This window comes from Stegodyphus dumicola, chromosome 9 (genome assembly GCF_044657685.1).
Source record: "Stegodyphus dumicola isolate Sdum_Otavi_A_Nest chromosome 9, ASM4465768v1".
In the NCBI taxonomy this organism is placed as follows: Eukaryota; Metazoa; Arthropoda; class Arachnida; order Araneae; family Eresidae; genus Stegodyphus; species Stegodyphus dumicola.
The window spans coordinates 59,154,969-59,176,385 of NC_140776.1; the positions used below are offsets into that span (position 1 = coordinate 59,154,969).

Consider the following 21,417-nt stretch of genomic DNA (forward strand, 5'->3'; position numbering starts at 1 on the left):
GACGACCAAATCTGTTTTCAACAAACATCGAAAACGCCCGTGTTTACGAATTTGTCTTGGAATAGTTTTCCTTTCCCCCTTTTGCGGTTTCATCCATTCATCCATTGTGCGCAGTTTCACCTTAGGGCCGGATTGCACCTGCGAACGTCAATAGCTTTCCGTATTTCTCCTTTATTTGCTTCAAAAGAATGATTGACATGTCTTTTAACAACTCGCGAAACCAATGAGCCATACACTAACGTGGAGGGGAAAGAACTAGGTAGAAAATAAACGAGGCGTTCGGGCGGTTTGCCGTTGCCTGAATGAACGGGCGCTACGGGCGATTTCGATGCGAAAGAGTTAACAAATAATATACACTAGTTCTGTAGACCGACTTGGTACCCTGGGGTTCACACCAAGTCAGTAAGTAGTAGGCACTTTTGCTCAGGCTTTCGACCCTCCTTGGAGAGGGAGCCCCCCGACCTCGCCAAGGTACCCGAGCTTTGGGAAAGCACAAAATAGGAAGTAAAACAAAAAATTCAGAATTATATCAATTTTGCACGATAAAATCGCATTTCAATCGCATACAAATAATCGTATTTCTAATCGCTTTCCCCCCAGCTATTTCTATTTATTTGTCTTCGGGCAGACTGCGCATCATTACAGTTTACTTCTCTGAGGCAGAACACATAGAGGAATCTCTCTCTCGACTGGAATCTGTGATGAAAAATTATAATAAATTCATTGTTACCGGTGATTTTAATTCTAAACATCCAAGCTGGGGCGCAGAAGATATTGATGCAAGAGGGCGATTGGTATTTGACTTTATCGTCTCTAATATATAATTTTACTAAATGATTTGAGTTTTCCTGCAACTTTCAAATCTACCATCGGTGAGGGATGGACTGATCTTGTTATGACCTCACCAGGTTTGTCTATCAATTCTGGAGCTCTGCAAGTTCTGATGGATGAGAGTCTTAGTGATCATCGTTATTTGCAGTTGAATTATGATGAAAATATTCATTGTGCTCCTAAGATTGTTTTAACAAGAGATGTCCACCGGATTACAAGATATTGTTATAAAATTGCTCCGATAATGCAGAAATTTAAATTAGATTTATTGAAGTGTGAGGACTCTGATACAATTGAAAATTGTATTGAAACATTTTTTGAGGATCTGTCTATCGATGTTAAAAAGAAGTTACAAACAACACAAAAGGGAAGTAGGCAGATTTCGTGGTGGACTCCACAACTTACTTGTATACGACGCCGGATACGTGCTTTGAGGAAAAGTTCGCAAATTTTGAATTTAGCGGACAATATACGTAATGAAAGGAAAATTGCATATAGAAAAGAATTGGCAACTTATAAAAACGTCTAATTCGGAAGACAAAATTTGAAACTAAGAAGAAATTTTTTCTTAATAATCTTTATTATTATGATGGTTTTTATCGAATTGCCTCTAAAAACGTGAGACGTGCTGTTGCTCTGTATAATCCTCAGCACGTTGACAATTTGATTGAACTCAATAGACAGAAGCTTTTCCAATCACTCAAATTGGGAGCACCTGGGGATATTTCATTAGATGAGAATAGACTTCCTGATTGTCCATTGGATGTCGCTGTAATTACAGAGGCAGAGATCAGAAGTGCAGTTGAACAAATGAGGCGTCGAAGCGCTCCGGGCCCGGACTGTTTTAATCCTATATTTGTTCAGATTTTAATTTTTACATATCTGGATATTTTTATATTGCTTTTTAATTACTGTTTTAAATTTTATGTGTTTCCAAGAAATTGAAAAATCGGTCGAGTTGTTTTAATTCCAAAGCAGAATGACAGATATAGACCAATTGTACTTTTGAGTGTTTTTGGAAAAGTGTATGAAAGAATCTTGGTTGAGAGATTGAAGTTTTACCTGAATAGTAGAATGATACTCAGTCGGCGACAGTATGGTTTCACAGCTGGCTGTTCTACAGATGATGCATTATATGATACTATTGACTTTATTAGAAGCTATAAGAGTTCGCATCACGTAGTGCTGCTGTCCTTGGATGTTTCGTCTGCATTCGATTCAGTGTGCTGGAACTCTATTTTACAAACCATGATTAACCTTAAATTGCCAAGGAATTCGATTCAATGTTATAGGAGTTATTTTAACAATCGCAAAATCTTGTTTAATGCTTTTAAGGATGAAACTGCAGAGATAGAACTAGAGATTTTCATTGGTTGTCCGCAGGGCTCCTGCAGTGCTCCCCTGCTCTGGAATATCATATTAAACAAATTTCTTATTTTGGAATTCCCCAGTGATGTTAACTTTATTGCATATGCAGATGATCTTGCTCTTCTGATGTATGGTGCATCATTGGAAAAACTCGAGAAATCATTTGAGAATGTTATGTTAAAACTGGAAAACTGGAGAATCGGCGAGGGTTTTGAATTCAACTTAGAAAAAACTTTTGCAATCATTTTCCCGCGGGCTGGGATCAAAGTGAGAGCTCCACGATTTAGATATGAAGGAAAAAGAATAAAGTTCGTTGATGTTATTAAATATTTGGGAGTCAAAATTGATTGCAAGTTGACCTTCGCAGATCATTTTAAAACAATTCATCGGCTCTCAGATCATATGTTAATGTTTTACAGGAGATCTTTTTCTAGTGAGACACTTTGTAACAAATCAGGCATTCTTAAAGATATTTTGAATAATGTAATTATCCCTAGAGTTTTCTATGGAATTGGTGCCTGGGGATCCAGAGCCGGGGATTTGGTCAGGTTGAGGAACAAACTCGATGCGATACAGAGGAGCTGGTGCTTAATGATTACAAGATGTTTCCGTACTGTCTCAACTGAGGTGCTCTGCGTTCTAGCCGGCACGCCGCCTCTTTCAATTTTATATAAATTATATTTTGAAAAATTTTTGTTCAGAGCTGGTAGACTTGATTTTAAATTGTATAAAGATATTTTGATTACAAGGCATATGTTTGAAAGAATTAATAATATTTTGGTACATCCTTCTGATTTATGTGTTTTTGAATTTGATTGTAAACTCCCAATAATTGGAGAATTGGATATTTATACTGACGGGTCCAGGCAAGATGATAAATTGGGTGCAGCATTTGTGATTTATCATTATGGAACTGAAATTGAAAATAAAAAATATAAGCTTAATAATTATAATTCTGTATTTCAATCGGAATGCTGTGCTTTACTTAAAGCCCTTCAATGGGTTAAGAAAAATTTGACTTGTGTTAATTCTATTCATATATATACTGATTGTATGTCTTTGCTTCAATCCTTGACCTCTGCCCGTCCTACTAATTTATTAATATTTGATATTAAATGTCTATTGAAATTTTTGATGCAGAATATGTGCATTCATTTACACTGGATAAAAGCGCATGTTGGCTTTGTTGGAAATGAAAGGGCCGACGTGCTGGCTAAAGAGGCTACCACTAATGATGATTGTGAATATATAGAAATTTCTGGTTCGAGAAGTTATGCAATTAGAAACATGAAAAATTTTTATCATGATATTTGGAATACTAGATGGAATGAATCAGATAGGTGCGTGGGTCTTTTGAAGTCTATTAAAATTCAAAATAGTATGCGACCAATTAGTAATATTGATTTAAACCAGTTTTTAACTGGGCATGGAAGATTTCCCGCGTACCTCTCGATATTTAATTTACAAAATTCAGACTTGTGTGGTCATTGCCATCAAGTTGGTAACGCAGATCACTTCTTGAATCATTGTTCCTTATTGGAAAATTTGAGAAAGAAATGTTTGGGAGATAAGTCATGGAACTTGGAAATCTTAAAAACATATTCTAAATGTGCAATGAATCTGATTAATTCTAATAGAGTTGAATTTGGAATATTTGTTTAGTATTGTGTATATTTATCTTTTGATTATATGTATTATATTCTCAGTTATGAGTATTTATAGGTTTACTACGAAAATTTTGAGGTTTTTCTGTGTATTGTTTTGTTTGATGCATTGTGGATGTTTTGTGCATGTGATATTTCGAGGAGATACAGTTGATTGTTGCATGGATATGGCCTTGCAGATGTTGAGAATCCTGATGGATTACCAGATTTAAATTATCGAAATTAATGGTGGTTTTGAGTTTCAGGATTCTGATTTTTAAATTTTAAATTTTATGGAATTTTTATATGTTTTCTTAAATTTTAAATTGTAGTTTTTGATTTTAAAATGTTCTGAAATTTTAAAGTTTTAAAATTTTTCTTATATTCTGTTCTTAATGGAGTAATTGCTAAAGTTTTAATATGATACATGGCAATCTTAAGTTTTTCCAGTTTTGTTTTTGGTTTGGTTTTTGATTTTTGGTTATTGGCAGTCTTGGAGCTTCTTTTCTATGATTATTAAAGATAATTAATACATTTGAATTCAGATAGTGGTAGGACTATTAAAGTAAATTTTTGAAATAAATTAATAGTTTAAATAGAAATATGATTATACAAATAATATGTTATTAAAGTAATATTGTAGGGAATTCGGTTTGACCTTCTACAGGTTATTTAAATTGGGAATTCCTCGATGGCTTTGGACCGCCTGTGCCTGTTCCGAAAATTCATGTGAATGAATGTTTCTTGAGAGTTTCCGCCACTCTGTTTGCCCGTGGGGTTTTTAATTGTTTTTGGATTTTGAATGTTTCGTGCTGTGCTTCGTTGTTTGTATGTCTCTTCCTTATTTTTAGTTCGTTAATTAACCTCCAATTATTTTTAGTTAATTAGTTTCTTTTTCTCTCTTCTTTCCTTTTGTGGTCTTGAGGGGGTCGACCCTTTATGGTCATATGGTCCAGTGGGACTAGGAGGATTGGGTCTTCCCTGTATTATGACTATTATGACCGAATAATGGGAATTAACCACATTTTTAGAGGAAACCCACGATTTTATACATTGTAACATTATAGCAATGGTTTTGCCTATGTTCCATTTTTGGAACACCATATGACTTGTAAACTAATTAAAATAGAAAAATTTCTTCTTCAAATCATTGTTTATTATATTTTTTTACTTAACATATAGAAATTTCATGCAAAAATTCCAATTTTTTAACCTTCGGCATAAATGGGTTCGGCATAAGTAGTAAGCGAATAATCGCTTGAGTTCGTGAGACAAATAAACTTGGAAAGGGTTAAAAGACAGTTTATTATTCCAATAAGGTGTAACATGACTCCGTCTTGGAGTTGTACAATAAAGCCGACACTCGGGCTTGAACTTAGGAAACTAAGATTTAAACTAAACTAATCTTAACTAAAGAGATAAAACCGAAGCTATCAAACTTCTAACGGAGTTAGCCCGTTAACGCTAATTGACTGCGAAGCTATCGAGGACCTAAAGTACGGGCGAGCGTAATAATAGCTTAAGAGAGAGTAACCTAAAAGGGCGGACGCGTGCTAACTAGAATCTCTGGTTCTCTCTGACTAAGACAGTAGAACTTCGCGGTTAAATACGGCTTTTCCTGGATCTGCATCCAAACGTGATTCTAAAACTACGATCTGGCCGGAAGTGGTAACCTGAAATTAAGAAGCAATAGGAAAGGAGTTTAACTCAAAATTTAACTGTTAACAAAATTAACATAATCCTTACATAACTCCCGACCAGACTTTAAACAGTCGAAAATTAAAGGTTCGTAAACGACCTTGTTTAAGACTTTAAAGTCTAAAATCTTTCTAACGTTAAACTATACACTTCTAACTCTTTCATTAACTAGATTTCACTTTAAACTTTTGTTCTTAGGGCCACCTTTATAGAAAATCTAAAACTAGACTAAAGCTAGAAATTGACAAAATTTGACAAAAAATCGGGTTTTGATACAAACATGTTCTTCTTTCGTTTAATTCTGCTATTTTAGTCTTGGTCCTTCCATATCTGGGAGGAAACGGTATTAGTACTGATTTTTACGTGATATTCAATAAATAAAACTAACACTTCAAAAGATATTAATAAAAATACAAAAAGCGTTTTTTAGCCTTCTTATTAAAAATACTAATGTGATAAACTGAGAAACGACTATAAGAAATATAAAAATGTCCGCCAACTCTAAACACTGCATCGGGAACTCTAAACATATATTGTTATGTTGCTTTTAAAATTTTTGTGATTTTACTGCTGAGTGGTATATATCTTAAACACAATGAGAACGATGCTCAATAATAAAAAAACTTAAAGGAGAAAAAAAAAAAAAAAAAAAAAAAAAAAAAGAAAAGAAAAAGATTAGCAGGAGTGAGTGCAACCGCAGACTGGTAGACTGCGACCTCAGCGAGAGCGTAAAATAACTTAACAAACCCGTTTGGACGACCGGCTAATCTGAAACCTTTCGGATTTTTTTTCAAAGGAAAATTTTGGCGATTTGTGTTTTGCTTGAAACACTACAGTTTAAAATGTTGTAAGATTTTTCGAATCCTGACGAGGGTATTGCACATTCTTCATGTTTCCTTCTCCAAATAAGCCTAAATGATCAACAAATTTAGAGCTGAAATGCCTTCAGGTTTTTAATATGTTATGTTTAAATTCTGTATAAAGGAGTACACTTTACTCATTATGAGACGTTAGTTAGTTTGTGTTTTATATCGATTTATTTCAATAGCATACTAGTTTTTTAAGGAATATTTCATAGAATTGTGTTCCAATAGCTATAGCTTAAGATAATAGTGCTATAACAAACGTGTCATTATTAATTACTATCAAATTTACCGGCAAGATCAATACATTGATTTGATTTTGATTTACTGTGTACTGTCTGTCTAAGTTTTGTGGTATCCCTCTATGCTGAAGAAGTATAATGATAAAAATAAAAATTTAATTTTTTTATTAGCCTAGTTTTAAACCACATTCAGTTATAAAATCCAGATTGGAAGCTAAAACCCTGATAACTAAAAAAAATCTCATCTGAAAGGTATGTGTGGGTACCATAAATCTACTCACAGCTAATCTGTATTAAATGAATGAACACAGACATAACCGTTTTCGTTAATTTGTCACTTTTGCTTAGCATTCTATAGGAACTTAAACTTGTAATCTAATCTCTCTTACAATAAAAAATAAAAAAAAATAAAAAATTTTCTTTACAGTGATACCTTGCCGTTATCAAAGCAGCTGTCTTATAATATCATTCCCATATCGTATGTAATATTTGTACATGTGTATTTAGAATTATTCTTTGCATGACAGAATGAATTAAACTGACCATTTATTCGGAAGTTACTTTCGGACACTTCAACAAGTTTAGGTTGTCATATCAGCGTGAAGGAAGTAGATAAGACAGTTAACTGCAATTCTCTCCTGTGGCTTGCCATTTTCTTGATTCATGCAGAATACGAACTATTCTTCATTTGTTTGGTTTAATAACGTTGTATGATTTTTATGTAGAACAGGAAATAACGGCATCTTTTTCTTTCCGTCTTTAATCTTACAATGGCCATTTATCCTTATATAATGTGAGTATCACCTTTCCATTACTTGATTTTGTAAAGTATGTACTAAATTTTAGATTTATTGGTATTAAAAAGTGCTAGAGTTGTTTAATTAAGCCTCAGAATACTGGAAACTATATTGTACATCATACTACTTATTTAAAATACAGTGAAGTCTCTCTAAACAGAACATCCACAGCTCATGGTGATTTTAAGCTTTTGTGGAGATAATCGAATCAGCGAGTTGATTTCAGTATATATTTCAATACGTTTCGCGATGTTTGTATTTCCAAAAATGCTAGTCACTTTCAGATGTGGTTAAGGAGACAGTTACCACGAAAGGATTCACTGTACTTTCTCATAGTACATATATAGTGAATCCTCTTGTGATATCTCCTAGTCATGATCATTTTCGAAAATGATCAGTGTTTATGAACATGCATGAAAAATATTATTGTGAATCACTTTTAAGTCAGCCATTCCCATGAAAGATAAAAATCATCAGGGTGTGTTGGTAGTCGTCTTAGGAAAGGTTTACTGTATTCATGAAAAGTCATGCACTTAGTGCTGAGAGAATCTGTGGACAGATTGGCAATTTCGCCTAATTTCTTCATTTAAGGGGACGAAAAAACAATATTTATAGCAATTCACTGGTATACGAGGCTCACACTGAAATTTTTCACATAGTTGAATTCATCACATATTAAGAGTGCTCAGAGTAGTTCATTCTGACATCATTGCACTTTTGTAGGCGAATTTTCCAAAGATAAAATGTTTAAAGCCATCTGTTTTGGAATCGAGGAAAAATATGCTTTTATAGCCTCATCAATGTCGTCTTCGGAATGAAAACGACAGCCACATAAATTTTGTTATACCATTTAGCTGTAATTATCTTTTGTTTATCGAAGTCAGTGGTCTTCAAATTGTGTTCCTCGAAACCCTGGAGTTCCGCGAGTCAAACCCAGGATTTCGTGAGTCCAAAGAAAAATTCGGAAAGAAAATTATAAAACACTCGCACTAGTTGATTAGTGCTTATTCACTAAAAAATATAACGATACATTTAATTATGTATTAGTTTTAAAACTTAGCATGTGAACATCATATGTCAAAGTGTAATGCTTTGCAAAACTAAACAGTTTTCTAACGGAAAATTAGTGAATTTAGATGACAGTGTTAAAAATTATACAATGGAGCACCTTTCTCAATTGAAGAAAACTATAAGGGAATATTTCCCAGAAGGTAAAACTAAAAATAACTGGCTAAAAAGTCTGTTTGTGTGCTACGACCAGTGAAGGAAAGGGAACAACTTATCGACATTTCAATAGATTGGCCATTGAAATCTAAATTTAAACAAGAGTAACTCTTAAATTTTTGGTTGTAGATTCATGCCGAATATCTAGAAATTTCTCACACAGCTGTAAACATTTCAACTCCACAGAATAACATATTTAAGTGAAACATTTCCTCAACCTATGTGGAAATAAAAACAAAATACAGAAACAAATTCAGGATATGAAGTGCGACTACAGGTAACATCAACACAGCTAGAGATTTCGACGGTCTGTGTAAAACAAATGCAGGCACATCCTTCTTACTAAATATAAATGCAAGGATAGGTGACTCCTGGAGCACGATATGATAACTATAAACGTTGACAGCATTCCATCTTGATTTAGCCTCACTTTGAAATTATAGAAAATCATTCGCTCTCGCGTCAGTCGCATTTTCCTATGTTTGAAAATTTCCACAAATTATAGTCTGCGATCATAACAGTTCAAATTTACATATCTAACGAGTAATTGTTTTCTAGGTAACCCATTTCAGCTTTTTCCACTTCAGGCTTTTTGGATCTCAAAAAAAAAAAATATCGTGACATTTCAGGCTTTTTCTGTCCTTCTAGTATTCGCGATAAGAACGTCAAAAATTTTGCAGTTTCAGCCTTTCTTTCACATCACGGAAGAAATTTTTATTTTTTTAACGAATAATTCCCAAAAATAAAATCAAAGCACATAATCTTAAAACTGTATTGAAATTCGAAAGTAAAATTCTGGTATTTTAAATAACTCCTAAAGACCTGTATGTGAAACAAAGAAAATCAGAAGAGGGCGCCTTTTTAAGGAAAAATGGAAGCAATTATTTCAGTTAGAAAGATGACGTAACTTCTATTTGAATACTATGCATTAATTCTATTTGGCAGATGATCATGAAAACTCCATTCCTCTAGATATGGTTCAACATTTGTCTGCTCGATGAGACTAGCATTAAAAAAAATTCATAACTAAAATAATGAATCTTTTCCATTAAAACTATGATAGCAGCATCACTTAATGATTTTCACGGCTTTTCGGGGATTTATATTTTTAAATTGGATTTATTGTTATTCCAGCCCTAAAAAATTCTCAGTTTTCATTTTCTTGAAGTTGCATAATTTTCAAAATATTTTAACGTCTATTATTCTGTAGAAATCTATGCGGCTATTTATTAAGATAACAACAGCATTGAATTGCAAACAAATATATTTTTGTTTTCACCTTTGTTGTGTTAGCTGTCATCCTCGTGTGGCATTAATGTTATATCTAAACAAGACGATTAAGGAGTGGAGCGTCATTATGATTTCATTTCATGTATATTTCTCAGTTGAGTGGTCTCCGATCGCATTGCCGGATTTAGCATTGATCCTAAAAAGGCTAAAGTGGAAACGTGTTCTATCTACCGCATCGTAAAAACCTGAAATAGCGCGATTTTTTTTTCGTAACAGTATAATAATAGCATAATTATTAAATGCCAGTGGTAGGCTTACCTTTTCTAATCAAAGTCTGGGAAGGAGAAGTCACTTTTAGATTTGTATGTATATTTTTATTACAGTTCGTTTTTATATAGTTCATCGGTGTTTTTATCACACTTCGCGAAATTTAGGATATTTTTAATGTTTTAAGTTCACTGTGTTTTTAAATTTATGGTAAAGGTTCTTAGAGAGGCTTAGTCGTGGAACTTGAAAAGTATATTGCATATGAAAATCAGGAATTTATCTCTTGTTAGCCATGAAAAAATGACGAGAGGTTATTGCCCTGTTGAATTCCTTGTTTATTCACTTTTGTGTTTCCACTGCCATTTTGTTGCCTAATGAACATTTGCAAGATAAGATAATGAAGATTACGTTTAAAATTTTAAAAACATTGCCCGATGAAAATATGTAAACCAGCTTTATAATATAATTTAGTAATAGTCTCTTAATTCCGCATTTTTCTTTTATATGTAAAATAAAAAAAATATGTAAACCAGCTTTATAATTTAGTTTAGTAATAAGTCTCTAGGCATTAAAGTCTATCCTAGAAATTTAATGGTAACTTTAAGTGCCATGTTGCCCCCCCCCCCCAAATGAACCTTGTCATTTTTGTTTTGCGACTTAACTTGATAAAAATCTGTCTTGCCTTTCCTTTTCAATTCTTAGTTACATAACGCTTGTGTACGCTTACTGAACATTCGTAGTTATATAACAGTAAAGAGTAAAATAGAAATTCCAGTCGTTAAGATTAAAATTGACTTAACAATAAAAAACTGGATTATTTGAATCACGATAAAGCACATGAAGGCTGCTGGCTTAAAAGCAGGGATGCCTTCATGTGTAGGACTTTTAAGGAAAACTGACATGTGTTCACGTTACACATAGGAAAAAACACGGAAACTCCCTGCAGCCGGCCCGTTGACCAGGATTTGAATCTCGGTCCATTTACCAGAATTCTGCGATTTTATCGCTTGGCCGCTGATGGGCCATTATAATAATGAATCATGTAAAGTGATAATAACTCTCTGTCGTGAAAAAATTAAAAGAACTTTTCAAAAGTTTTCTTGCTTTCAAAACTAAATTTCTTTCTCTTGTTCCTGATACCAAAGAATCAAGGTGTAGCTATTTTAGTTTCTTATGTTTTAGTCTGTGAGCACCTCCAATTCCTTAATTATTCAAAACCACAGATTTGAATAAGGTTTATATAACCTCCTAATAATGAATATCTACACTATATATCTGCTTATATACCCTCCTAATAATGATTATCTACACTGTATATGTGTTAAATAATAAGAAAAATGATACAATAGTGTCCCGCAAACTCGATATAATGTGCCGCACATACATAAATACGCGTACGCATAAATAATAATTATATATACTGCATGAAGTATTTGCTCTTTAGCCTACAGGTATCTTAAAATAATTGTGGAGTTATACGGGAATGCGAAAATTCTGTATTCCAAAACACCTCGGGATACCACGCGTAACTGGGGAATTTGTTGTTCTGGTTATGTAGGCTTACGCCAAGGTCGCAATGGTGAGTGGGAAAAGGAAGAAAGTAAAACGAGAAAAAAAAAAATTAATAATAAATAGACAAATAAAATGAACATTAACATAAGGTTTTTTTTTGGTTGCGTGGGAAAAATTGCGAACTTTTCCAAAAATCATCATTCGCCAACTCTTTTCGCGATGAGGACAATAGCAAACTAGCTACGAGTCCGGAAATAAGGAACTGACAAACAAAAGACATAATTACTCTAAAGCCGCATTGCCATTGTTCTTAAGTTTAGAACTAAATCTCTCAGTGAGACGTTTCGTGTGTATACTGAAAGATTTCAATGAAATTTTCCTTCCGAATTATTTTTTCCCCTTCCTTCTGCAACTGGAGCAGAAAATTATTTATGAGCTGCATTGAAAGCATTTAATGGAGCTCTTCGAACATTGTGGAACTCCGAAGTATGTTTTGAGCAAGCTATTTATAACAGTGCTAATTCGAACTATAAAGCTAGAAAATTCGTGTGTTTGGCATTAACTACATCTGTGCATTTGTTCTAGTACATTCAAGTGTTTAAAATAGATACTCTTGAATTATTTAATTTTAACCCGAATAAAAGAAGATAGTCATTGCAGTTGATTCATTCACTCAAATGAATATTTGGTTCGACAACATATTTCTTATATATTTGTATTGTTTTAAAGTTAGATGTATGCAATATATCGCTGCAACTTAGATTTTAGGAAAAAATTTAATTGTAGTAAATTTTATAGAAATCATGCATACAATTTATATCCTGAAATGCCATTGCAACTTTCTGCACATGCGAGGACGCTGCTGTAGTATATAAGTAATTTTTCTAAGCAATTGTTAAAAGTTACAAGATGAGTACTTTAGACGCCTTCGATCGAGGTAAAAGTTAGGTTCTCAACACATGGGTTATTCATTTAGAGATAGCTTCAGGATTGGGTAGTATTGCAAGAATACACAAATAGAGGGTTGGTTAAATAGAGGGTTGGTACAAATAGAGCAGTTGGTTTAACTGCAAGGAACAAACACACTGTGATAGGTCGTGACTTTTCAAAACTGAACCGTATCGCAAGTAGTCAACAACACCAAATGTTATCTCACGCGACCACCCAATTGAAGGAAGAGTCCAATCGAACAATCAGTAGATGGACTGCGCAATGCTCGTCTTACAATATGGGCTTCAGAAGCCGACTACCGACGAGAATATCAGTACACGTCATCTTTCTTATCGTCTTGCATGGTCCAAAGAATACCATTATTAGACCATCGACGGTTGGCAGCGAATGCCTTTGGAATGATGGTTCTTGATTCTTAATGTATCATGCTGATGGTAGGCTAAGAATATGGCACGAGCCCAATGAAGTCTGGATCCAGCCTAACTATGTAAAGTTATGGCGGCTCAGTAATGGTTTGGGACGGTTTCTGTAGGTAATATTGAGACATTTGGTAGATATTCCAAGCACCATCGCTGCATCTAAGCGAAGATATCTCCTGGACGATCACTTAGATTTCTATATGCTTTTCCTGCCATGCGGATGGAAATGAAATGCACTAACAAGAGACAACTGTTGCCACGGATCCCATTTAGGCTACTTATCTAGTTTAAAGGAGCATTTCTTTGGATTCTTTCGGCTGAAATAACCACCGAGAAGCTCCGAATTAAAACCCATTGTACGCCTTTAGGATATTCTAGATAAAGTTATACAGCCTCGTCAACCACCAGCAACGTCTTTAACTGATTTATAAAAAATTCTAGAAGACGTTTGGCAAGTCATTCTACTGGAACATTTCCGTAGACTTGTAGAATCAATCTCTTCTCGTATGGTAACCATTATCAAGACCTAGGGAGCAGTACATGATTACTAATTAGGTTTCCTCCAATTCAGTAGCATTTCAGTGTGTATATTCCGAAGTCTAGCCACTTCGCAAAGTTGCCAACATGAACTGATTAAAGTCAGATACACAGAATAATTACGAATACTATGCTAGTCGGGTGAAGAATTTATATGAATATTTTACTGAATTTATAAAATAATCATATTTAATAGTCTATATATTTTATGTAAGTAATTTGAAAAAATATAGAATTTATGCTGCTTTACGATAAATCAATATTCTTAAGTTTTATACCAAAATAATTAGAAGATGTTTAAGTTTTGTTTTAGGAACAGGCAATATACTCGTAATTTGACATCCTAGAAAGCTTTGATCTGCAATCAATCAATCAATCACCGACTATCCAGTTCGTATAAATTAAGATGGCAACTGTTCAACAAGAAGCAAAGTGCAACTTTAGGAAAAAATTTAAATCTGTTGAAACTATTAAAAGCAATTTTTAGTGAACCTGTAAAATATAGCTGCATGTGCAGAATGATCTCTCATTTCCGTTGTTATAATCAGCACTCGACATGATCCAGCGTATGTAAATGGTAACTGAATACCGCTTTGGTATTTGCAGGACAGTCAACAAATCTCGCACTGAAATTTACTGGATATCTGGACGGGGGATGAGCTTTCTGATTTACTTTGCATTAAAAATTGTTAAACTATTTTAAGTGTTTTTGCTAGTAAAATTATTTAAAATCAGTTCCCAAAATCTTCAGTGATTTTATGTATCTCAAACATTTTTATATATAATTATTGTATAATAAATCTTCATTATCTAAACCAGAACATTTCAAATTCCACTAAATAAAATTAAATTATTCATTTAAAAACAAAATCCTCACCTTCTGTAACCGTATATTTAACAAACGAAATGTAAATGAGCAGCATTGCCACGATAATGACACATATCCTAAACGCAATAAAAAAATAAAAGCTCTACTACATGCATTATACTGACGACTGGAGGACAATACGTATTCTTCTTTTAATAACTTAATAAAAAAAGTAAGTACGAAGTATAAAATTATGAACAAAAATAGTAAAAACAAACTATTGCTGTCTTCAGTTACACAGGAAATTGGACTCGAATGTAACAAAGCATAGAATTTTCAGCTGGACTGATAACTTAAAAAGAAACATTGAGAAAGATAGAGATCATATTTTTTCTTCCCCCCCCCCTCTTCTCCCCTTCCCCAAATTTCGGGTTTAAAGCTGCACGCACGATTACGTTACAGTGTGAGTTCTAGAGAATAACATTTAAATCTACCAGTGAAGTGTGAATATTCGACGAAATGTGATTTGCAAATTAAATTGTCTAATTACGATGCGGACTGAAAGTGTGGAAGAAGGACATATTGATTTATTATTCAAATATTAATTACTGAAATACCGATTTATTAAAATTTTTCGGTGCATTTTCAGAGAGCATTCAACTGTTTTTAATTTATTTTTAATATAAATGATTTGTAACAAATATTTTTTATAATTTAAATTGTACGGAATACGTTTTCATAATTTGCAGATGTGACGAATGAAGCCCAAAATGTATTTTATTGATAATTAAGTAGTTAACCTGATAATACAGTGTAAAAAAGAATTCGGAATCTAAAAATAAAAAATTGCAATCTGAAAATTTTAACTTACATTACAACACCCCCCCCCAAAAGAACACTTATTATTAAGAAATGTAAGAAATTAAAATATGCAAAAAAATTGTAAAGTTTAAAAAAAATCTGAAAATGTTCGGATTTTAAGTGGTCAGAAGGGCTCTTTAAATTTTAATAAGGTTTATCAGTAGAGATGGCCCTGGTGGAACATCCATTTCGACTAACATGAGAATCATATATCTTATGTATATTTGAAAAGTGAAAAAATATATCATGCAGTTTTGCAAAATATTGAATGTTAGATTAAAATTACTTTCATGATAAATTATTATAGCATAAATGAAGTTCATTTTTATTTAAATCCATTAGTTTAAAAATTAAAAAAAAATATTCTTAAGAACTGCATGTATTGCTTTTAAATAACTCAGTTTCTTAAACAGTAATAAACAGAATTAATTTGGAAGATAAAAATTATATTTTGTCAAATATCACGGGACTCGAATGAAAAGTAAAACAACGGATTTGCAACGAATCAATGCAAACTCGCATTTCGAGACTAATAGCCCTTTTGGACTTTTGAAGAGGAGTGGGAGGGGGGAGATAGAAACAAAGAAAGAGAATCTCAAAGAATTCAGATTTTAAATTCGCATGAGAGGGTTTCTTAAGTTTTTAAAATTGTTTGCTTATTTTTTTAATACTCTCCCTGAGTTCACAGTTAACCAATCTGCTCTTCACTCCAGCTAACACGACATTTTTTGTCTTTTTAATTTTTCTTAAAATAAATAAATAAATAAATAAAACCAATATTCCGTGGCCTTCTTCTCGATTCGAACCAGGGCTTTGTGGTATTGCAGTCGGCTTCCCTAACCACTATACAGTCTTCGCGGCGACTTATATCGATATAACTAAATCTTCACTATTCAGTATCGTTAAAAACTTAACAAGCAGTCCTATTGGCATAGTGACTGAGAAGCCGGCATTACATCCTTTGGGTCCAGGTTCAAATCCTGTAGAAGTTATTTATTGTAATATTGTAATACATGGGGGGGGGAGTACACTCAGACACTTCTGGCCGCGAAGTGGCCTCATGGTCAAAAAAAAGAGTGAGCCCAAAAGAACATCAGATAAAAAATAAAAAATCTTTTTCAGATTTCAGGTTTCAGATTTTAAATTACGTCCAAAGGAGCTTTTTTTTAACGCTTTGTGTGCTACCTTTATTTATTAAATATCATGTTCTTTGCATTTAAACCATAAAATTTAGTTCAGAATAATTTTAAAATGGCTCAAAATAATTTTAAAATGAGCATATCTTTAGAATTTCCGATACACAGTTCCGCGCGCTGGAGATAAAGGTCCCCCCCCCCGTGGAGTGTTACCATTGCTCGCTTTTAAATCCTTGAGTTTGTTAATCAAAAATTCGTTCAAGTTTTACAAAATATGAAATCGATAATAAAACAAATTCCAAATTTCAAATTTGGTCTTCCACATGCCTATATTCGTAGGAGGATTACGTCATTCAAAATTCGATGGCTCTATGTACCGTTGTATTATCCCAATGCGAGAAATAGACATACATTTATGCAGATTTTTCATTATTTAATTTCTTCTAATATAATGCAAGACTCTAACATTTGGTGGCAACAGTTTGAAAAGTGAAGCGGACGTTTATAGTGATTGAACGCAAAATCTCCAAACGAAAATAATAGTCCTTCAGGGACAAAGCCCCTTTGGACTAATAATACATAATACAAAATATAAATAAGATACTAATAATACTCAAATATAAAATAAAAATAGGGGAAAACATGTAACAAGCACTCACGAACATACAACCAAAATTAAACACAAAGGACAGCATCAGTCAGAATTTAAGATCAGGATTTAATCAAGTCCGCGAAATTCATCGTAGCAAGAAGACAAAATTGCGCCTGTCGTTGCACCTCCCTTGGGCACCATACAGGTGACAGTAAAACTTGTCCCAGTTCCGTCCCCACTTTTTATGGAGAGACTCCCGGGGGGGCAGGTCTGAGAGTTCCCACCTCTCTTCCTCTACCACCAACCCCTCGAGAAGACTTTCGGCTCGCCACATACTTATAGTGCCTCCATGCCGCACAGACACTATACATTTACAAACATCTCTACGTTCTCCGAAATTCGAACCCAGGCCCTTCGCTGCGGCACTTGGCGTCGCTAAGTACTATCCCGATTGGGATGTACTGTTATTTTAATTTATGTTGTGTTAAAATTTATCTCAAACACCTATTGAGTAGAATTTTATTACAAGAAATATCTTTTACGTTCTGAAAATATTGATATGATTTGTTTTGATTCTAATATTATTACTAAATATGTTTTTGAAAAATTTAATGTACATTTATTACACCTTGTAAATAGAATCAGTTATGGGTTTGATAGAGAAATTCCAAAAATTGGAATATATGATATTTATACGGATGGTTCGGGGCTAGGAGGGTGTACTGGAGCTGCTTTTGTTGTATATTTCTATGATGTTGAAATTGATTATAGTTTATATAGATTGAATTCTTATAATTCAGTATTTCAAGCGGAATGTATTGCTGTTCTGAAGGCCTTGAAATGGATTAAAATGAATATTACAACATGTGTTACTATAAATTTGTATACTGATTGTCTTTCTTTGCTCCAGTCGCTCTCTTGCCCCGATAATGTTAACTGTATTATTATAGATATTAAATTTCTGTTGCAATCTATCAGTTCTACGATTTCTTTTCATTGGATTAAAGCGCATGTGGGGTTTTTTGGTAATGAGAGGGCTGACAGTCTGGCCAAGGAGGCATGTATTTCAACTAATGCACCCATTGTGGAAATTTCTGGTTCTAGACAAATTGCCATTACGAGTATGAAGAAATATTATATAAATATATGGAATGATGTGTAGAAAAGTTCAACAAGGAAAAATAGTTTGTTGATTAATATTGAATTACAGATAAAGTTTTAATCTATGATGACATTGATATGAATCAGATTATCACCGGACATGGTAGGTTTCCTCATTATTTAAAAAGATTTCATGTACAAGATAATGATCTATGTCGAAATTGTAATGTTTTGGGAGATGCCAAACACTTCGTGGTGGACTGCCAATTGACTGATTTTATTAGACGAAGTTTTTTGTGATATACATTTTAATTTATTGAATTTTGATTTTAAACATTTGAAATTATATGCAAGAGAATTGATGGCCTTTATTAATGGCAATAGACATGCGATTGGGGTTTTTAATTAAGTTCATTTTATTTTCAATGTGTTTATTTTAGGATGTCTTTTTCGTCGTGTTTTGATGATATGTGTGACTGTATGTCATATTTTCGTTGTGTGTTTTATGTGTGTTTTCCTTCCTTATTTTAAGGCCCACCAGCGGCCGAGCGGTAAAGTCGCTGAACAGTGGTAGTTCGGTCCAAGGTTCGAATGCCGCGAACGGGCTGGCTGCATGGGCATTTTCGTGGTTTTCCCCATGTGTAACGTGTATACGAGCCAGTTTCCCTTAAAAAGTCCTCCACGAAGGCATCCCTTCTCTTAGGCAGATAGCCCTCGAGGCTTTGCCGTAATCACACACACACACACACCTTCCTTATTTTATGCTATCATTTTTACTAATACAGTTTTCTTGATTTAGTTATTTTTGGTTTTCTTCTTTCCTGTTGTGTCGTTAATCCAGCCATTTAAATAAATAAAATAAAAATAAATAAATAAAATTAATAAATAAAAAAAAATAAAATTATGTAGTCGTATGGCAACCTTGCTGGATGTATAATTATTATTTTCTTTAGTTGATTATACTAACATTTTTAGTTACTCGGAATGTGGTGTGAATGGGACGCCCCCTTTTTGAACCATAAGATCACTTTGTGATCAGGCGGGTTGAGGCGTTCTAGCAAAAACAAAAACCTATTGAGTAGATGAGTTGCGTTTGCGTTGCGCCTTTTCCGATCGCATTTTGTCACTTTCGTTAATAATTTCACTTTGCCTTTACTAAGGAAGCTTTCCTTTAATGCAAGTGATTACTTTAATTTTATTATATCTTTGTTTTCAGTTGATGGCGCAAAGATGATGATTTGTGCCCTTACATATGATAACGTTTAAGTGCATTTCTGCAGAATTAATTCTATTGGCATTTTACGAAAAGGCTTTTTCTTTAAACGTGTTAGGACATTATTTATTGATACTAACATCAAAAGAAGGCATACAGTCTTGCTTTTCTGCTCAAAAATATATTGTCTTTGAGGGTGGCGTTTTCAATTATTAGTTCAAAAAGATTTATTCATACTACTAACATCTTATCAGAATGCGCACCTTGTTTAAATTACAAATTTATAAATTTCCGTATGTAGTAGCTTGTCTAATTTTGTAATCTTATCTGTCTGTTTGCTCAGTACTTCAATTTGTGACGTATGCAACAGCTGGCATTTGGCCGAAGATACTCGAAAAGTTTCTTTAAAAAACAAAGCAATAAAAATTTGGTTTTTGGTTTAAGTAAAGTTCCAGTGCACTGAATTTTCCTTTGCGTCATGTTACGTTACACGCAAGAAGCAATATTTACTGTCCTTGTCTGTAAATTTGATGAGTTTTCAAATTGCAGTAGTGTCATATATATACTGAAGTTCGTTTTCAGATGATTATAGCAAAGCACACGAAGGCTATCTGCCTAAACGTATGGAGGCCCTTCGTGGAGCCCTTTCTAAAGGAAACTGGTTCGTATTCTCGTTACACATGGAAAAATTCATGAAAGCATATGTGCATCAGCCAGCCCACTTGCTAAGTTTCGAGTCCGAATCGAACCACTAGCGCTCAGCGACTTTACCGATGTGCCACTGGTTGGCTAATATTTACTGAGAAGTTTGAAAAAATATAAGTATGTCTTAATAAGTTTTATCTTTATTTCTGAGGATACATAAATATATTATAATTTATAAAATATCTACCCGGGTACTTTTAAAAAAATTTGCACAGTGTAATAGTGTAATTAATAAAAGAGATTTATAATGCCGTACATTTTTGGTTACTGAAAAATTATTTTCCCACTGTTTAGCACTGCATATTCCATGCGTTTCTAAAAATATTCAATGAGAATTAAATATTATATTCAAATAGCCTGAATATAACTTTAAATTCATGGTAAGTAAACATGAGTTACCTATAATATTTCGAAGCGGTATTATTACTTTAAGTTTCTAGAACTGCATCCAGCATAAACAGGCATTGTTGCCGGTAGATATCAGACATAAAAAGACACAGTTGACTAGGAATAAGATTCATCGTCTGTTATTATAAAAGTACATTTTTTCTTTTATTTCATAAAAATATGTTTTTTCTCATCTTCGTATTTATCTTCAATATTATAAAAATTGTTTCTTCATTTGCTTTGCTTTTCTAACACATGTTACATAATATAGTATTAATAATTTTAAAAGTGCCCAGAATCATAGATTTTTAACACACTGCGATTGCAAAATTTATAACATTACTTTTGTACATACTATCGTCTATATTAAAGATAAAATCTAATAATTAAGATGAAGTTTTGTAGTAACATGTAGATTGCAAAAGAACCGTATATAGAAATCTGTTTCGGAAGGAACAACGAAAAGCTCGCAGACATTACATGTAATTTTTGAAATTGGAAGCAAATGATGGTTCTAATCTGGTAGCGTGATAGTTCCATTTCAGACACCTTATACTTAATGATAATGATATTTTTTTTACAAATTTCATAATTTTTTTACAAATTTCATAAAGTGTTCTAAAGTCTGTTTCTTTTAAATGCCAAAAGTCATTGGACAAAATATGATTAAACACGTCAACGCGAACTGTTTGCGTAAACTATATTTGCGGTGGCAGGAAACTTTCGTTGAAACGCCATATTTGTAACTAGGCACATAGGTCAATTTAAGTTCTTTAAATAGGGTAAAGCATGCAAGGACTATCTGTCTAAGCGGAGAGATGCCTTCGTGGAGGACTTTCGAAGGAAAACTGACTTCGAGTGCTTATTAAAAATGATGCGTGGAATTTTCATCTAATTTACACTTATACCTATTTCGTGTATAAAAAGTACTGACAGTTGTTAACTTATTGTAAATTACTTTGCTCGAAAAATACAGTGAATGCACTGAAATTAAAAATTTGCGCATGCCGAAAATGAAAAATGTTAAACATG

At 33.3% G+C, this 21,417-nt stretch overlaps 2 protein-coding genes across 4 annotated transcripts in view; one reads left to right on the forward strand and one right to left on the reverse strand.

Annotated features, from left to right (window-relative positions):
• LOC146995360 (uncharacterized) overlaps window positions 1-21,417 on the reverse strand; it is an 89,579-nt gene that overhangs the window by 67,801 nt on the left and 361 nt on the right. The window lies entirely within an intron of this gene.
• Window positions 1-21,417, forward strand: part of LOC118203912 (MIF4G domain-containing protein A) — a 107,664-nt gene that overhangs the window by 59,442 nt on the left and 26,805 nt on the right. Inside the window, exon 1 of one of the 3 annotated variants that reach the window (XM_035376212.2) lies at window positions 7,281-7,438. The exons of the other annotated variants lie outside the window; for them this stretch is intronic. Within the exon in view, the coding sequence (XP_035232103.1) occupies window positions 7,416-7,438 (23 nt within the window). The 5' untranslated portion in view covers window positions 7,281-7,415. Of the gene's footprint in view, window positions 1-7,280; window positions 7,439-21,417 lie in introns of those variants that run through there. 3 annotated transcript variants of the gene reach the window in all.